Consider the following 19,250-nt stretch of genomic DNA (forward strand, 5'->3'; position numbering starts at 1 on the left):
TGACGAGCGGCACGTCGATCGCGGCCAAGGCGGTGGTCGGACGACGCGGTGAGGGCAGCGACAGCGGCAGCGGCGGTGGGTCGGGGAGTCACGCATGGGTCGCGCACGGAGTTGTCGTGCAGCGTAGTATTACTCTAGTATAATATGTATGTCCTTTATTATATCTTTATATTGTATATAAATCTACAAAATTATTTCATCGTAGTCAACTAAATTTAACCTACACATTCTTCTGGTGGACTTACAATATTTACGGGCAGTGAGAAATTTTTATTTACTTAATTTATAAATTAATTAATTGAGTCGATGTTGAATTTTCCTTATTTTATTTTATTTTTTAATAAAAAAATGACATGAGTAAAGCCATTTATAACTGTGTCTGTGTGTGCCTCTTTTGGCAAATTTGCAGAGCATTCTTGTTAGCTTCTCGAACCCTGAAATGACCCTATGACCGGCCCTCCTTCCCCTTCCGGCTCATCCTCCTCTTCCCTTTTCCTCTCCTCGTACCGCTCCTTCTCCGCCTCTCTTCCTTCTAATCCCTCCTTGTCTCCCCTTGCTTTCCGTCTCCTGTCCGCCGGCTCTCCTCTCCCCTCGGCGCCCTCCGACTTCCCCCATTCCAAGATTATTCCGAGGACGCGCTTCGTGATCGACGGTTTCCGCTCAGCCGGAGACTTCTCCGTCTCCTACTTTCTTTCCCACTTCCACGCAGATCATTACGCCGGCCTCAGCAGCGCTTGGTGCAAAGGAGTCATCTTTTGCTCGGCGATCACCGCTCGTCTCCTTGTCGAGATACTCAAGGTCCCTCCTTTCTTCGTCGTTTCACTCGCTTTGGGTGAAGTCTTGGAGATCGACGAATGGGAGGTTGCTGCCATAGACGCCAACCACTGCCCCGGTGCCGTCCAGTTCCTTTTTAGGTCACGTGGGTCCGAAGGGAGGCGAGCGGAAAGGTATATTCACACTGGCGACTTTCGTTTTCATGAATCGATGAAACTGGATCCTATTTTGTGTGAGTTCGTTGGAGCGGATGCTGTTTTCTTGGACACGACATATTGCAACCCCAAGTTCGTCTTCCCATCGCAAGAGGATTCGGTCGAATACATCGTGAGCACTATCAAAAGAATTAAAGAGCAAAATAAGGAAACGGGGGAATCGGTTCTTTTTCTGATCGCAACCTATGTAATTGGCAAAGAGAAGATTTTGCTTGAGATTTCTCGTCAATGCGGTTGCCTGCTGCAAGTGGATAGCCGAAAAATGCAGATTTTATCTGTTCTGGGCCTTGTCGATTCTGGTGCTTTTACTCAGGATACTGCAGTCAGCAATATTCACGTTATTGGATGGAACGTATTGGGTGAGACTTGGCCTTACTTCAAGCCTAATTTTGGAAAGATGGAGGAGATTATGCTGGAGAGAGGATACTCTAAAGTAGTGGGTTTCGTTTCAACAGGGTGGATGTATGAAACGAAGAAAGATGGATTTGCAGTGAGAGTTAAGGGTTCACTTGAGATTCATCTGGTTCCGTACAGTGAGCATTCAAACTATGATGAGTTGAGAGAATATGTAAAGTTCTTGAGGCCAAAGCGAGTTGTACCAACTGTTGGAGTGGATATTGAGACTCCGGATAGCAAGCATGCTTTAGCTATGAAGAAGCATTTCAGAGGACTGGTTGATGAGATGGCAAACAAGCACGATTTTCTGTTGGCTTTACACAGGAAGTCAGACTCTGCTGATTTAATGTCTGGGAATGACATAGCTGTTGATCTTAACCTGCATGGTGAAGTGGATTCAGAAAATATTCCACCGCAACCTGACTTGCAAAATTTCAGCAGGCTAAATGTTGAGGACATGGAAGGCACACTTAAGGACCTTCAAGATTGCTTGCCATCTTGGGTAACACAGAACCAATCATTAGAATTGCTCAAAAAGTTTAATGGAGATATCATTGCTGCAGTTACTGAATTTTTCGAACACGAAACAGAGTTCTATAAACAAGCAAATGCCACTAACAATTCTATAGTTAGCCCTTGTGAAAAGATTGTGACTAATCTTGATCTCTCACTTCCTCTTAAATCTCCTGGAGAGATTCCTGAATTTGGTATGAAGAATTTCCTGAGCCCAGTGAAGCAATCAGTTGAACAAAGTTTGAAAAATACGGCAAATTCACCACTCAAAAAAAAGAGGAGTTCAGATGGTGGAAAAAACAAGAAAAAAAAGAAGGTGAAAGGTTGCCCGACTTTGGATAAAAGTGGTGGAAAGCAATCTATTATCACTAATTTTTTCAAAAAAGCTTCAGCAGACGCATCTTCCAGTTTTACCAATGTGAATACTTCTAGTCAACAAATAAGTAGTTCAATAGATGAGAATCCGGCTGCTATAAAAATCTGTAAAGAAGATTTGGATAAATTTCTTCAGGTCATAAATGATGGAATACCACGGAAGTCTGCTGCAACATTGATGGAGAAGGCTAAAGGAAATATTGATGTAGCAGTGGACATGTATTACAGTGCTTTCCATAATGTTTTGGAGGATGATGAGAATTCAATCACAGATAATGTTTTGAAAACTGAGGGGAATTTACTCCCTGCAGGTGATGCCCCAATTATTCATTTAGATAAGAATAGAGAAAAGCTGTACAATTCATCTTCAGACAGAATAGGCTTACCAACATTGTACTTAAAGGGAAATTTGAAAGAAGACAAAACTGCAACTAATGTATCATTACCAATTGATAAATATTGCCCTATTGAGTATGGTTCGTATTCGTATTCCAATCAGTTAGGAGCCATCTTTGCATTGTGTTATTCACTTAAGAACTAAATGACAACTAGGACAATTTATTACAGCATGCTGGAAAGCTGGAGAACCTTCTCCCTACTTGCACCTAGCACGAACTTTTCACTTAGTGGAACAAGAAAAAGGAAAGATAAAGACCACAACTATGCTTTGCAATATGTTCAGAAGGTTTGTCTGAGATGTTCTTCTTCTTTCTTATGTTGGCTTTCATGATATTTTACTCCAAGCCAGTCTTGGTCTGAATTATGAGCAAATGGTGGTATTGCCAATTTTCTTGCAGCTTGCTTACCCTGTCTCCTGCTGATGTTCTGCCTGCTCTTTATCTGTGCACAAATAGAATTGCTTCTGACCATGAAAATATGGTGAGTTTGTTGTTAGGATCTAAATGTTTTCGATAACTTGAAACAACATTTTCTGTTCAGAAAAATTTTGAGCGGACTTTTTTTTCCCCTTTAGTAGTTGTAACAATGCTACTTTTCTGGTTGATGATCTTAGAACATTTTAAGGGCATTTGAGAAATTATAGGACAGTGTACAGTCTTCAGGTCAAGGGCAGGGCCCGGGGAGCATAGCTTCGAGAGGACGGTTCCGAAGCCCGAGCTCTCTTCCATTCGCATCGGAAACTTATGCCTTCGTCACCGACTGCGGCTGCCCAAAGCTGAAGAGGTCAGACCAGTCAGTTTGCCTAGTGGAGAAGATGGCGAGGAAACTCAGCTTGCGGATTGGATGGGAGACAGGGCCTGGGGTGAGGTCGTACGTGCGAGACCAAGTGAAGCCCTGATCAGAGAGGACTGGATCCTTGCCCGACTGACATCCCATTTTAGGAATGAAGCAGATGATCAGCTACATTTCGTGTGTGCTTCATCGGAGCTGGTGAAATTCCGTAAGTCTCACTGGGGCACAGAAAAAAAATTGGTTGTTGATATGGTCAGACCATAACAAATTGAAAGTAGTGTACCAAAGTTATTAATTAGGTGAGGACCACAATATGGGCACATAGTTAGATGAGTCCAAGTTGAGTCTAGTTGAGATCAAATGGGGGCATAAGCAACTCAACTAGGATGATTGCAGTTTGGTTGAGATGTCTTATAAAGCTATGAAGCTTAACCGAGGTGGGATATACTTCGACTGAAGCAGATATGGCTTTTGGGAACAAGGATTACTTGTCTAAGGTGGGCTTGAATTGCCCAAGGTGGCTGCTCGAGGTGGCTTTTGGGGCACAAAGATGGCTTGCCTAAGGTGGACTTGCATTGCTCAAGGCAGGTGTTATGGTCATGTCAAGCTTGAGCTTTTCCAATGTGAATGTAGCTTAGTTGAGTTTGTGCTTGGCTTATTGAGGATATTTAAGGTGGCATGACTGATTTTCTCTCTAATTCTTCTAGAAGTTTTCAACTTGTCAACCTATGTGGAAGCTTATGGTTGCTCTCTCAATGAACTTTGAGTGCATGTAAAAAACTCTTTAACGTTGTAGTGCTGCCTATTATAGCTTCTCATTGTGAGAACTAATTAATGTCTTTGTGCCAAGCGTTAGCCTTTGGTTTGCCCGTTATTATTGTTGATCATTGTGTTTACAAAGTACAATCCTAGGTTGTACATGTCAGAACCATTGACAATAGTTGGATCCATGTTTTTCCTATTAAGTGGTTATCTTCATTGCATAATACATGATATATATCTTGCAACTAGATAAACAGCTTTTGCTTATCATTTTTATATTGAGATTTGGTAAAATTAATTGACTAACCATTTATCCCAAAAACTCGAGCTATTTTAGAAAGTGAACAAGGTATATTTGTATTTATGTAGCGGATCACTATATTTGTTCATGTGGGACCAATGAGCGGACATGCTCCTACCTTGAACGCATTCCCTTTTGCTCATAACAACTTAGAGGGATGAATTTAATTTTTGATACCTCATGCTTCTTTGTTTTCATGTTGAGGAGATTGATTTATATTTATATAATGGACCACCACACTTGTCCATGCAGAATCAATGAGTGTGGTACTTAGCTTCAACAAGACTAATTTCACATATCTTATTGTAAGTTAAATGATATGCTAGCTCAAGTTGTTTTTTTTTGTATGGGAATGATGATAAAATTATTATTAACCAAGAATATGAAGTATCTTGTTCGCGAACTTATGAAGTTATACAAGGAAAACTAAAGGCTTGCCTTCTCCATTGGCTGGTTGGATTAACAAACTGAAAAAATGTTGTGGCCTCATATGGTCAAAGAATCAAGATTGGTTTACTTTTGCTTGAGTGATAGACTTCTTACAGATTCCATCATACTTTTCCTGTGCTTTTATTTTTTTTGGGAAAGAAATAAAGGGGAATGATCATATGAGTTAGATGTTTTAAGTGCCACTTCACTTCAGATAGATATGCCAAGTGATAATATTAATATTACTTTTGAGTAAGCATTGTTTTGGCGTTCAACACTAGTGCAAAAGATGTATGAAGCTTGAGATTTTTAACTTGTGAATGACAATGTGACATAATAATTTGTTTGCTAGTGCTAAAAGTCTAAATATCACTTGAATGTTGAATCAACAAAATTGTGAAATTGATATGCTTGAGAAAAAAAATTGTAAAGTGAAAAATAAAATTAGTTCATACATGAGAATATCATATAACATATATCAAATAATACATGAAATTGGGAGAATTCAGACATAAAAATGATGTATATTGTGTCTCATTAAATATATCATTAATAACACATTATATATATATATGCTATCATAATTTCATTATATTATATTATTGTTACTATTGACAAAATCATGTTTTAAAAGTATGAAAGAACATTTGATGAAAATAAATAACAGACAACTTAATAAACTATGTCATATAAATATGGTCCTCATTATTTATTGGATTATATCATACTTATTAAAGGCACTTGCTTGGTTGTGCCAAGGCACAGCCAAGCGAGCCTCTTGCTCCTGTGCACCTTAAGCGTGTGCCTTGTGAGAGGAGAAAGAAATCGGTCTTGAGGAAACTGATAAAGATTCAGCTATACAAATCTGAAACTTCTGGTGGTGGTGATGAAGATAATGATATGATTAAGGAAGATGATGAAGATTTTGATGATTTAGATATTTGAAGTTTTTTTTTTAAATTTGAATTATGCACATAACGTATTTATTTGCTAGTGAATTTTATATTTACATTATTGTTTAATATTTTATGGACTATAGTTTTGTTAGTGAAATATTTTGGTAGAAATTCCCTATATATGTTTGAATTGTAAAAATTTATACCCAGAGCGCCTTTCTTCCGTAAGACGTGCGCCTCACCTTGTGCCGTGCGCCTCAAGTCCCACAGCACCTATGCGTTTTGGGTGCCTCACGTCTTAAATAACTATGGATTATATTTTTTGTTATTTGTCAAATATTAAATAATATTGATTTTAATATATATTTTCCAAAATTATGTTACTTTTTAATATTCAATTATGATTCCGTTGACATTTGAATTGGATGTATGGGGAATGATCAAAGTTAAAACATGACCAAATGATGACGACGTTGTGTTGGAAATTAAGTTAACATATACTCTCCCCCGTTCTCATGTGCATTTGGTGGAATTCAAGCTAAGGTTGATGAAGAGTCAACTAGATTGATTGGGTTCCTAAAATTCAACGTAATTTGACTAAATTTGAACTGATCACATCTATTTGCTACTAGAGTCTCATTTTCTAGGTAATTTCTTTAAATCATTATTCATTAATGTTTTAAACTTCTCCATTGATGTTTGTTAGATGAACGACAATTGATTGGGAAAGATCACATGCCTTTGCCTATTTCTGTCCAACTCGGCCAATTTTGGCATTCATTCTTCTTTCTATTGGCCTGCATGCTTCTTAGCCATATGTCACCAAGCATTTGTGTCCTAGTATATGCTTTGATCGCATTACATTAACAATGCACCTGTAAGTTTCAATTTTTTGTTGTGTTTTTGTAGATTTTTTTTAACAGGTAACACATTTTTGAAGTTATGAACATAGGAACTGAATGTCGGTGGAAGTTTAGTAGTAACGGCATTGGAAGAGGCTTGTGGGACAACCAGATCAAAAATCAAGGAAATGTACAATAAATTAGGTGATCTTGGTAAGAATCATCATTGTTGCTTGGTAATTATCACCTTTCAGCTGTTTTTCTGATTGATGGAATAATTTAAGGTGATGTTGCACAAGAAATCCGACAAACCCAGCCTTTACTTGCTCCTCCTAGTCCCATTTTAATTCACCATTTTTTCTGTATTCTTAGAGAGATCAGGTATGACTCTTAAGCTCAAGAATGCCAATTTTATTTGTTCATCATGTCTTTTAGAGTAACAAAGTTGTTGGTTGCCAAGGCCTAATTCTTTTGATGTCTATACTCTATATTTAGTTTTTTTTTATGTAAATGTTTACGTGCCAAGCATTTCTCTCTTCCATAAAACTGCTTTTGTATGTACATTTATAAATTTAGTATTGTCAACAGGTAATAATTATAAATATGAATCGGAAGTACCAGAACAGTTAATATTGGCATATGATTATGACTAAGTTTGTGAAGAAGAGAAGTAGAACTATACTACTTTTAGTGTGCAAAAAATGCTTTAGATTGCAAGATTGGTGCTTGGAATCAATATTGAACTCCTTTGGCTGTCAGCCTTACTTTTGAAGTTTGTGTAGTGATCTAATTTTGAGAACAATGGATCAATTTCTTCAATTCTAGGCAGATTTTACTTGATATCTTGCTGTTCCTTTTTAATATAGGATAAGACAAAGAGAAGATTGGAAAACTTTTTTTTGCTTCTATCAGCAATGCATCATTGCTTCCATCTCGATGGAATCGAAAAGAATTCTATGGTTCTTACTACCCCAGTCCTCCATCTTAAAATTGGAAAATAATTTTATTATCCTTGTTATCTTAGTCCATCTTAAATCCATTCAACATTTGCATTGCCAATTTTGGCAATTCTTACTAACTGAAGTGCTACCCTAATCAACCAGCTCATATCCCAAAATCTATCTTCCAATAATATCTATATGAACATGTATCCAACACTTATCACAAACATTGCAAATACTAGCACATGTTAACCTTTTTGGCTAATTTTACTCTGAAGCTGTGACCTTTTCTGATAAGGCCTTGCAAAATTTTGGGTAAAAATTGGCCAGTCTATTGGATTTCCATCACTCTTTTCAAATTGGTCTTCTACTTCAAGGTTACAATTTCTGCTGAAACTAGAAACCTCATCTTTTTCTGATGTTTGAACGCTTACCTTTATTTAGTATGCTTTTTCCCACGTTTATTGAGTTTGTCATTCCTACAGCAATGCTATACCAACTTGCACTTTTATGTCATCCTTTTCTTTATGTAGTATGATCACAGGAAGTGGGAGTGCCCTTCGCAAGAAAAATCTCATTGTGAATCTGATGCGTTCCTGTAGGGAAATGGAAATGAAATTTCTTGTCAGAACCTTGGTAAGACTTCATTTTCTGGGTTCTGTGGCTTCTAATCTTCAGAGTAATCAAGCCATTTCAAAGAGAGTGTTGATCTTTGTTTTTGATGCTATTGCATATGAGTACATGAACATGACACATTAATCCTATGGCGCACAGAAAAAGATATCATCAAAATATTAGATTTATTCAGTCATTGATTCTTGCCAAAAAAAATCAAGCTGGCCACTGTAATCCATTTCCATCTCAGATTATACCAGAAGGTTTTGCCATCATTGTGGAAATTCCATTACCCACAATAGTAACATCCCTTTGATGATAAAGAAATAACAAAATTTCACAGTTTAATTTATCCATTCAATACCTCATTTTACAAAATAAATTATTGCATTTGAATTATCTGTCAGATACACTAGTAATTCTCCATCCAATCCATATTAAAATTCTAGATCCAAGATGTTCATTCTCTACTAAATTTCCCTTATTTGACAGAACCTATCATACTTGAACGAATTTGACATCACCACTTGAGAATATTATTGTGGAATTATCAGAATACCTGGTTGAAACACTATCCCTGTTCCTGAGTCATTGCTCCTGTTTTTTCACCTCTTGACTATCTCTGCGCTGTTTGCTTATATATTATGTTGTTTTTTCTCTTTACTTCCCTGTTCCTTAGTTAATGATGTGGGTCAGCAACTGTGGAGTCTGGATGATCAGGCACTTATTTGTACTGTGAATTGAAGCTCCTATAAATCCTTATCTTCTCCTTTCCTCATTTGTTTCCCCTCCTTCAAAAAGGCTTTCCAGTTATGGTGAAAGTTCTGAATTTTACAAGAGACAAATCTATCTGTGAAGATTTTGTACATTTCCATTGCTTTAATGTTGTGCACTTGCGTTATCTTTTTATCCTGGCAATGAGATAACAATTAACAAGTTCTTTAAAAACATGACCTGGATAGGATTGATGTTATTCATATTGAAGGAAACCAACAAAACTCTGGCATGGACATGGTTTTTTGTCCTTGCTCTCCAAGCTGCTCTCATCAGTTTGTTCTCAAACCATCCAGATTTTAGTTAGCATCTAATCACTATGCAAAACCACAAGCATTTTACATCATGTATGCTTTAAAAATTAAACTTGTTCTCTGTTTTTCTTGCTTGACAATTTTTGCTTATGGTTGCTTGTAAAGGTTCGGAATTTGCGTATTGGTGCAATGATGAAAACCATCTTGCCAGCACTAGCACAAGCAGTGGTGTTGAATAGTCTACCCCCTCTAGGGTCTGTTGGAATTTCTGATGTCACTAAATTGCAGCTTCAGGTTTGATTTTCTGCATCCTAGTAAGTTTGCAGGCCTCTGAAATACATCTATTTTCATGACAATATTGGTTTTTGTTTAATGTTTAATGATATCAATCAAGAATGGTCACTGTGCTGGGCTGTGCTGACACTTAGCACTGATCAGACTGTGTCAACATGGTTTTTACTAGCTCCACCCCTCCAATCTCCTCTCACTTGATCTATTTACGTCCAAAGATTAGAATATAATTGAAACATTGTCAATTACATTAAATTTCATTGAAATGATTCATAAAGTACAAAAAATCTGAACTTATAACATAATGTCTTGTTAAAGTCTCATTACTAGAAGCCTGTAATCTTTCATCATCTAAAGTCATAAATACTGGTCATTTAAACTGGTTGATTGACAGTTGGATTCATCTCAACCACAATCATAATCAAAACACTCTTAACCATAACCACATTGCAAGAGGATATACAAGAGAAAGATAAATTTCATGTAAAATCTAGCAAAAGAGTAAACATTCTGCAACAACTAACCAGGCAAGGATAAAAAAATTCAATTATCCAAAAAAGAGTCAATAAAAGAAACTGTACACGAGTGAATAGGGGTATCCTCTTAATGTTAACAACGAAAAGCTGCTGGAGGGGAGATAAGCTCTGCCATTCGCTGACAGCATGATCATGTGGCTCATGGTCCAGTTCTCAAGTGGTGCACGGTGAGCAAGATGCAGGAGATAGGAGAAGAAGGATCGGGAAGACAAAGAGCTGTTTGTCAGAGGAGGAAGTACAGGAGAGGTAAGAGGTTACAGGCTGCTGGAAGGGGATGGAAGCACTGTTGATTGCCGGTGGCTCCGTGTCACATATAAGGTTTTAGGGGGGGGGGGGGGGGGGGGGGGGGGGGGGGAGGTGTGGACAGAATACCATGTTTTTTTCTTTTTTTGGTCCAGCATGTAATTTTTTTTATTTACTTCATCATTATAGTAATAGCTTATCTAGAAACCTCATGTCGTGGCTCTTAGAAGCCTTCCTTGGTTTGTTTTGTTCCTATGTTCATGTGAAAGTAAAAGCAACCCATTGAAAAGAACCTGATCAAATACAAATATGTGTGTAATAAGTGCTTCAATTCCATTGAATCTGAAAAGGCTTCCTTAATTCTCTTTGCTTTTGTGATTATTTAGACTTTTTGTTCAATATGAGAATAGGTCTGTGCCAATTGTATAACTGCATTTTTTTTCCTTTACAAATTGATTTATGATGTTTTGTTATTTTTAGATAAACTTTGAAACTTGTATGATACATGTTACTGATAGTTTTCAATATTGTCATCTTTTGTCAGAATGTTTCTGCAGCAGTTGTGGAGGCATTCAATGTTCTTCCAAATTTGGTAATTCATTTCAGCTGCAGTGTGTTAGTTTCTCTAGCGATTCATAAAATGATTCTCTCAGATAAAATTGCAATATGGGAAACTTACTTTGCCAGTTTTCTAGAAATAAATATCAGTTTTTCTCTTTATCTGCTACAGTAGGAATTTACAGTAAAAGCTAGAGTATTCTACATAATGACAAAAAACTTGTGTTTTCATATTCAATTAGTATGACTTAGAAGCAGGATGTGTTACACCAACTTAGTAAATAGCCCTTCATATGGAGAAATTGATCATCATTATTTTCTATTAACATGTGTCTTTCCAATCTTAGGTTTGTGTTGCCGTCTGTTAGGTTGTCTTTGTTTTGTTTGAGTTGAAATTGACAAATATCTTTTGTATACAGAAATGTCAGATATCTAAGTTGTTTGTACAGACATAAGCAATTATGGACCCTAGATTGTTCATTTATCTCTTCCACTCTTTCCTGTGTACAGGATGTGCTTATTCCTTCTCTTTTGAGCAAAGGCTTAGAATTTTCTGCTCATTCAATTGAAATGATTCCGGGCACACCTATTCTGCCAATGCTTGCCAGGTATATTTGTTTCTTATTTGCATACCTATTATTTTTGTGTTATTCATGTCCATGGTAATTTGGTATTTGACAGAATTACCAATGGTGTCATACAAGTGATGAAATTGTTTCAGGGTAGAGCTTTCACCTGTGAATACAAGTATGTTTTCATGTGTTCATTTTGATGCTCTATTTTCTTAAACAAGTTTAAAAAGCTTTTCTGAAATAATTGTGAAGAGGGTTCATGAAAATATATAACAAATGGTGATTTAATTGTCTTTTTAATAATCTAAGCATAAGATAAAGCCTTAAAATGATTGAGCAATTGTTTGTTATGGAGGCACACTTTTTAAATATTTTTATGTCAAGAGATTGAGAAATTAAGCGTTGGATGTTCAGACCTTTTACTATTAGGAAGCAAGTGAGCGTATGAAGTTCTGGTGGCTCATTTAACAGTTTTGCCTCACTCCTATTTGAATCTGCTAATAAGTTGCTTTATGTTTTTTATGGTGATATCTTATTGGTTTTAAGTCGTCGATATTAATCCAGGATGGAACTATTGGCTTTGGTTTACCCAAAGAGACAAAGCTGACTTGTGCATGCAGGTTGGTTTAGTTTCAGTTGGCAAGGTAAATTGGAAGAGGTTGGAAGATGGGATTCTTGGTATCAGAGAGCTTACAGCATTTCTTCTTTAGGTTTATCAATGGGACCTGTTTTAGGCAGTATGGTTTTATTTGATTCAATGTTCGAAAAGGTTTGAAATGGAGATTTTAGGTACCATAAATCCTTTATATAGTTTGATCCTCAATAACTAATTTCCATGATTTCAATCTTACAAAAGATTTTGTCTTAAAGATTTCAATCTAATGCGGGACCTTTGCACTTTAAAACACACAAATTGTCTGATTCCTGATTATTTGCTATTCAGCAGCTTTGTTGCATGCCCCGTATTATTTCTTTATCTATTAAAATATCTTCTAGTATCATGTATTTATTCCTCGTAGATAGCTTCAGTGAAGCTTGGATGTTGAGACAAAGCCTTGTCTGTTTGTTTGAGAGATTGGTATCCAATGCTTACATTTGAGAAGAATGCTTTTAAGTATCTTATTCCATTTTCCTTGATCTCCCTAGCCAATGAAATAATTTTAATATTGTTTAATCATTAATTTCAGATATGATGGTCAAAGGGCTCAAATTCATAGATTAGCTGATGGTTCTATACGAATTTTTTCACGACAAATGAAGGAAACAACATCTAGATTCCCAGATTTAGTGAACATTATCAAAGATTCCTGTAAACCTGAAGCTTCTACTTTTATATTAGATTCAGAGGTAGTTTTCTCTATCAAGCCATATTTTAGTGAGAAATAATATTTTCATTATTATACTTGCTCTTAGATATAGATTCTTTGCACTAGGTTGTTGCTGTGGACAGAAAGAATGGCAGTAAACTTTTGTCTTTTCAAGAGCTATCTTCAAGGGAAAGAGGAAATAAGGATTCATCAATTTCAACAGAAAAAATCAAAGTCTGTCTACTTTTCATTGTTTTCCTTTGAGATTTTGAGTCTGCTTAGTGATGGATGTATGCCTATGCATAATCTCCTTGTTACTTGTGAATGTCAAGGTGTCAAACACACCATAATATCATGTAGAAACATGGTGTCAACACATATTATCAAGTGGAAATATGGGGCAAAATAACTGGCATGATGTAGCCTAACCACGTTTGTGTTGGGCTGTAAAAAAGAGCCTTGGGAAACAGAGATCTTGAGGGAATTGGGGCACCACAAATCAGACCTGAGGTCTGTAGAAAATATGCTAGCAGAGTTCAAGAAAAAACAACTCACTAAGTTCCTTAAATTCTAGTTGGCAGAAAAGTAGCTTATGTATTTAGGTATACATGTCTCTTTGTGATGCACAGCAAACTTTTATCATACGCCTGTTGATTTATATGATCATCCTCTACATTTTATAAACATAGCAATCGGAATTTATGTATTGGTAATGTTGGATTGATATGTTTATTGTTATTAAGTAATAAAATAGTTAAAACCATTAGGTTAATAGGGTATATATATTGGGTTTTGTCATACATTTGCATGTCTAGATTTAGATTTTACATGAATCTATATAAACCAATGCCATGGTTTTCTCATGGCAAGGCAATATAATATTTCACTTTTCCAAATTCTAGAAGGTATTAAAGTGCCTTTTCTAGGGATAAGGATTCAAATAAATATTCCTAAGCTGGAGGCCGTTGAGCTCAACTAGAATTGTTACCTCAGTACTAGTTGGTCAGGAAACTTAAGCATACAACCATATTAGATTCTTGGGATCAAAAGGAATAGAATTTTTTTAAAGAAAAAACAAAATAAAAGGTGCTTAACATTTGGAATAAGGAAAAAATTTCTTAAAATGATACAAATTTGTTGAGAAAGGGAAAGATCTATATTTTAATAAGATGGTAAGGATGTATATTTCAATAAGATGGTGTTCTTTTCATCACTCAAAATGTAAAATATTTCAAACATATAAATCATGGTTCCATGAATGCCAATCACATTAAGGGGATGCCATCTTAAGATGTGGCATTATACAATATTTTGCTTATTTCACTGCTTCATCAAATAATAAGAACTTCTATTTATATAAGCAACCATGGAAAGAAATTACTAACATGGGACTAAATTCACTGCATAAATTCCAACTAACCAAATACTGTAGCACTCTCTTTCAAGTTGGAGTTTAGTTACTCTTTATGTCCAGGTTGTTACATAATCTAGATAAACTAAGTACAACATAAACTTTACAATAATGAATAAACAACATCATGAAAAGACCCATCGGTGCCCTAAAATTTGAAGAAAAAGTTTCCCAAGAATTTTTATTGAGCTCAACTAGAGATACTATTGTCCTTATAATTTAATTAAAATATTGATTTAGTAAATTAAATATATATCATTGTCTCAATTGTAACGTATTATAGATAATTTAAAATTATAAAAAATTTATAGAGTATTATATTTCTTTTATGTATTTGAATAACAAATAAATACAACAACAATCAAGTCTTATCCCACTAGGTGGGGTCAGTTTGAATAATAAATAAATAAAATTATAATTGAGATTTAGATAAGCTAATAAATAAGTTTCTTCATAAATTGTTTTTGAGTTTTGTTCATGACCATTAATGAGCTAAGCTCATTAACATTCAAAGCTTGATCTTTTCATATATTTTATACTATTAAACAAACATACAAGCTCTTGCTGAATCAAGTACATAGCTAGCTCATGAGGATCCTGTTCAGCCCTAATATCACAGCCTAATATGACATGGGTATCCTTTTCATTCAATATATATCGGGTAATTGTTCCTGTTTAATTGAATAATAATATAATTTTATCCATCAACTAATATGTTAAAAAAAATACATCCAAGATGTTACTTTTACATGGTTCAACTTGCAATCATAAGTTAGGCATTCTAGATAAATTGATGATTTATCACATGTTTTGTTGATAATTTTTGGGTGACATTATTTCCTAGCTTATACGAAGGCAATGTTTTACAGGTTAATATTTGTGTCTTCATATTTGATATCATGCTCTGCAACGGAGAACGGTATGTCCCTATAAACTTTCAAAATTAGAAACTTGCTAAAATCTTTCTAGTTTGTGATTCCTTCAATAGCTAGGTTGAAATACAATCTGTACATAAGAGGCAAACAATGTGGAGCATGCTTTGAAGTTTTAGTTCAGTACAAGAACTCTTATGAGGTGTAAGTTTGCTGAAACATTCAAGCAGTATAGCAATTTATACCCCTGAAACAAACCAAGAAAAATAACTTTAAGATTTATATACCACTTGAAACAAACATGTACCTGATATATTTATTCTGGTCTGACCCATTCAATAGCTCTTAAAATCAGTTCTACAAATTTTCTTTGACTAATTAAGCCAATGATTTTGACTGTTGGAATCTAATTGTTTACAATCAAGCGATTGACTAATTTTGTTACAGGCTTTTGGATCTCCCACTTCGTAAAAGGAGAAAGTGTATGTTTATTCTAGACTGTGCTTATTGCTCATATCTGCTATGTCCGTGACCCAAGAAAAATGTTAATTCATGTCATGCACTCTAATTCCTCTGTTTTAATTGGCAGATATAAAAGATCTATTTCATATGGAAAAGGCAGGTTACTTGGAGTTTGCCAAGGAAATAACTGTAAATATCCTACTTTATCCTTCTTTTCTCCTCAACTATTTCATACTTTGAAATCCTTCTATGTTTCTATCGTTGCTTATATCAGTAGATATGTCATAGATTTTGTACTGTGTTTTTTTAAAAGAGGGATTTGTCATGCACCTCTTCTTTGCTGATTAAGGTGGGAAGCACTTGTAGCAAAGCAGTATGGATACTACAACATTGGTAACACCTTGATTTATGAATTATAACTGCTATTGAATAGGTGGAAGCAGATCAAGCATTCACCAATAATCAAATCACCTTAGATAGAGTGAATTTATTCTTTGAAGAAGCACGGAATTCCTCTTGTGAAGGAATTATGGTGAAGACTCTAGATGATTTTGGGTATTCTGCGTCAAAACGTTGTGAGGCATGGCTGAAGGTATCCTAGTTTCTAACTGTTCTATACAGACAATCATTTTACTAATTTCCTTTAGTTTTCTTTCTTTTAGGTAAAGCGTGATTATGTTGAAGGAATAGGTGACAGTCTTGATCTTGTTCTTATTGGTGCTTGGCATGGAAATGGAAGAAAAGCTGGATGGTACAGATTTTGAGTTTTTTGTTTTGCTATCATTTTTTATGAAATCCATGGCATTCGACATTTCACAAGGTTCTTTCATATTTGTGGATTCCATCGTTCAGGTATAGTCCTTTCCTTGTGGCATGCTACAATCCAGATACTGAAGAATTTCAAAGTGTCTGTCGCGTCATGTCTGGTTTTTCAGATTCATTTTATTTAGAGGTACTCTTTTTTTGTTTGGTTTCATGCCCAGCTCATACGTTCATGCATAGCAGATTAAGCATATTGATTATTTTGAAATTTTGCTAAATGTATTTAGATCATTAAGCCGATTACTAATAATTTAGTTTATGTATATAATAATTATTTAGTTGTGTTATATATATATATATATATATATATATATAATTGTTAAGCCGATTAATAATTATTTAGTTGAGTGCCTATATATATATATATATATATATATATATGTATATAATTATTATTTAGTTGAGTTATAGATAATAAGGTTGATGCTTAAATTATTATTATAAGTAATATTTGTCTTGTCAAAATTATATTCTTGTTTTTTTGATAATTTTATTGGAAGTTATTGATAGCATTAGTAGTTGCTTTGCTACTTGATTTAATTATGTGTTTATATTATTTAATATCTAATCCTATGCACCCAACTCACAGAGGGTTTGGATACTCGATAGGTATCGGTTTAATTAAATGGGTGGTGGGTACAGGTTTCAATTTCAAAATTTTATGTAGGGATTTAGCGGTCGAGTACCTTATTATTTAATTGGGCATGGTTCAATTAGTGCGGTAGACCCCTGTCATCCCTAATTTCAAATTATGTTTGGAGACTATAATTGAAGAAAAGGGATGACAACTTGCTTTGAGTATTAGGGATCAATTTTGAAATCTTAGTTTGAAAAATATATATGTTTTTCAATTTCTTAGAGTTGTTAAAGGGTTGTTATAGCTTTTAGTGATAGATTAGAATTTTTAAAAAAAAAAAATTAGATATTTTAGACAACTATCTTATTTCAACACTACAAAAGGTATTAGAAGATTGTGTTATTCTTACACTGTTTTAAGAGAGATTATCTATTAGCTTATTAATATACTTTTTCCTTTGGTGAGTTGAATTGTTTAAATTTTTTGCGGTGCTATTTTTCATGCTGCATCATTATCTCTCTTAAATTGTTCGATTGTATCCATGAAAAGTATTCCAAATTAAGAATCTACATACAAACTTCTAGATTAAGTTGACAGTATTTTTGGTCCCAAAGATTTATATTTTTCTTCTGTTACCTTCACCATGCTATGACTTATGAAAGGTAGAAACTTTAATAAATGAAGAATATATGTTTGGTGCATTGACTGTGTTCTGTGATTTTATTTTACTAGAATTAGTTCTGACTTTGTGAGCTTAACAAAGATAAGTTTTATGTAGCCGTCTTCAAATAGTTGGGACTTGCATGACTTGATGAAATGTTTCAACTTATACATATTTGATTTGGTTACTTATTATTCATGGTTAAGGATGTTATCTGGTTATCGGTCTATTGGTGAAATTGCAGATGAAAGAATTTCTTTCTGGTGAGAAGTTATCGCCCAGGAAGCCATCTTACTACCAAACAAATGAGACACCTGATCTATGGTTTCGTCCAGAACTTGTTTGGGAAATAAGAGGTGCAGGTATGTTGGTATTCCACTGTCATCTAAATTTAATTCAATGGAAATCGCACGTCGATCTCAAGGATTGATTGGTTGTTTAATCTAACCATCCCAGACCTCACAATATCACCAGTTCATCATGCTGCTGTTGGTTTAGTTCATCCTTCACGAGGCATCTCAGTAAGATTGCCAAGGTACATCCGATCTCGACCAGACAAGACGCCCGAAGATTGCAGCACTTCTTCTGATATTGCTCTCATGTATAAATCTCAAACCAGGAAAATGGAGGTGTTCACGGAAGACTAATGTGGTCTTCCAAATCATGCAGTAAAACTGATTCAGGCAAATAGTTTCTGCCCTATAGTTGAAACTTTTTTGCTATATAATCCTTTCCTTTTGTCACTTGCTCTTGACCTAGTTTTATAGAAGAACAACAATTTTTCTTTTTTTTTTTTTTGTTGTTTTTGATTCGATTTACGTCTTCTATTAACATCTATACATACCACTTGGCATGTGCTGAGCTCGTGGAAATCAAGGTATGATGACTTTATGTTGAATTACTATTAAATTGCTACTAAATTGTCTCCTTTTGTTTTGTTGTGGCTTAAGCTGACCTTATGTTTTGAATACTACTTCATGTTGAGTTCTTCTGTTGTTTACTAATTATCAAATACATTGGGAACATTGTTGAAAGATGTTGGATCCTAATTTGTTGTTGCAGTAATGCGAGATCAAACCCCATTCCCTCCATTCTACCTTTAACTGCTCGATCAAAAGAATGTACAGGTTGTTCTATTGGATTTGGATTCCAATTTTCATTCAAACAAATGTGAAGAAAATGCATAGCAAAGAATTATAGATAAACTTGAAGTTCTGATGGCTTTTGCAAATTCTTTCACTGGTGAGGATGTTCATGATTTAATTCTTGGGCAGTTTGAAATAAATTATATGCCAATGGATTATGTAATATCTAAGCTTATATCAAATGGGAGTCAGTTTGTGCATGTTGCAGATTTTCACTTCAAAATGTGTGTTTAATACTATTTTATTTTGTAAAAATCAAGTCAGAAGTCATGAGCCTTTTTTTTTTAATGATAGATAAGATATACATTAATTTTTATTTTCACATATAAAAAAAATGATAAATCTCAGTCAGATACATTAGTTTTTAGTTTTTCGACACATCGGAAAAATAAAAAAGATTATTTTCACATATAAATATCACTATCCGTTGCTAATAAAAAATATCTCTTGCTTTTTATATGTTTTAACACTAGAATATTATTGTACAATCATTTTAAAAAATTTTTCAAAAATAA

The 19,250-nt window shown here is 34.7% G+C and overlaps 1 protein-coding gene across 2 annotated transcripts; it reads left to right on the top strand.

Moving 5' to 3' along the window:
* The first annotated feature begins 420 nt into the window (after positions 1 to 420).
* LOC141830174 (DNA ligase 6) lies at positions 421 to 18,518 on the top strand. 2 transcript variants are annotated; one of them, XM_074717657.1, is made up of 20 exons: positions 421 to 2,749; positions 2,841 to 2,958; positions 3,071 to 3,152; positions 6,805 to 6,907; positions 6,979 to 7,075; positions 8,169 to 8,271; positions 9,444 to 9,572; positions 10,893 to 10,940; positions 11,417 to 11,514; positions 11,588 to 11,653; positions 12,666 to 12,825; positions 12,912 to 13,019; positions 15,066 to 15,115; positions 15,516 to 15,550; positions 15,658 to 15,719; positions 15,964 to 16,122; positions 16,193 to 16,281; positions 16,383 to 16,482; positions 17,835 to 17,952; positions 18,047 to 18,518. In XM_074717657.1, the coding sequence occupies exons 1-20, from the start codon at positions 448 to 450 to the stop codon at positions 18,235 to 18,237; spliced, it is 4,218 nt and encodes a 1,405-aa protein (XP_074573758.1). In that variant the 5' UTR covers positions 421 to 447; the 3' UTR covers positions 18,238 to 18,518. The 2 variants fall into 2 exon arrangements, with proteins under 2 accessions (XP_074573758.1, XP_074573759.1); XM_074717658.1 differs by lacking the exons at positions 16,193 to 16,281; positions 16,383 to 16,482; positions 17,835 to 17,952; positions 18,047 to 18,518 and having other exon boundaries at positions 448 to 2,749; positions 15,880 to 15,966.
* Positions 18,519 to 19,250: the final 732 nt, after the last annotated feature.

Source organism: Curcuma longa, chromosome 5 (genome assembly GCF_044706935.1).
Source record: "Curcuma longa cultivar G26 ecotype Majalengka, Jawa Barat chromosome 5, ITB_CL_G26_1.1, whole genome shotgun sequence".
In the NCBI taxonomy this organism is placed as follows: domain Eukaryota; kingdom Viridiplantae; phylum Streptophyta; class Magnoliopsida; order Zingiberales; family Zingiberaceae; genus Curcuma; species Curcuma longa.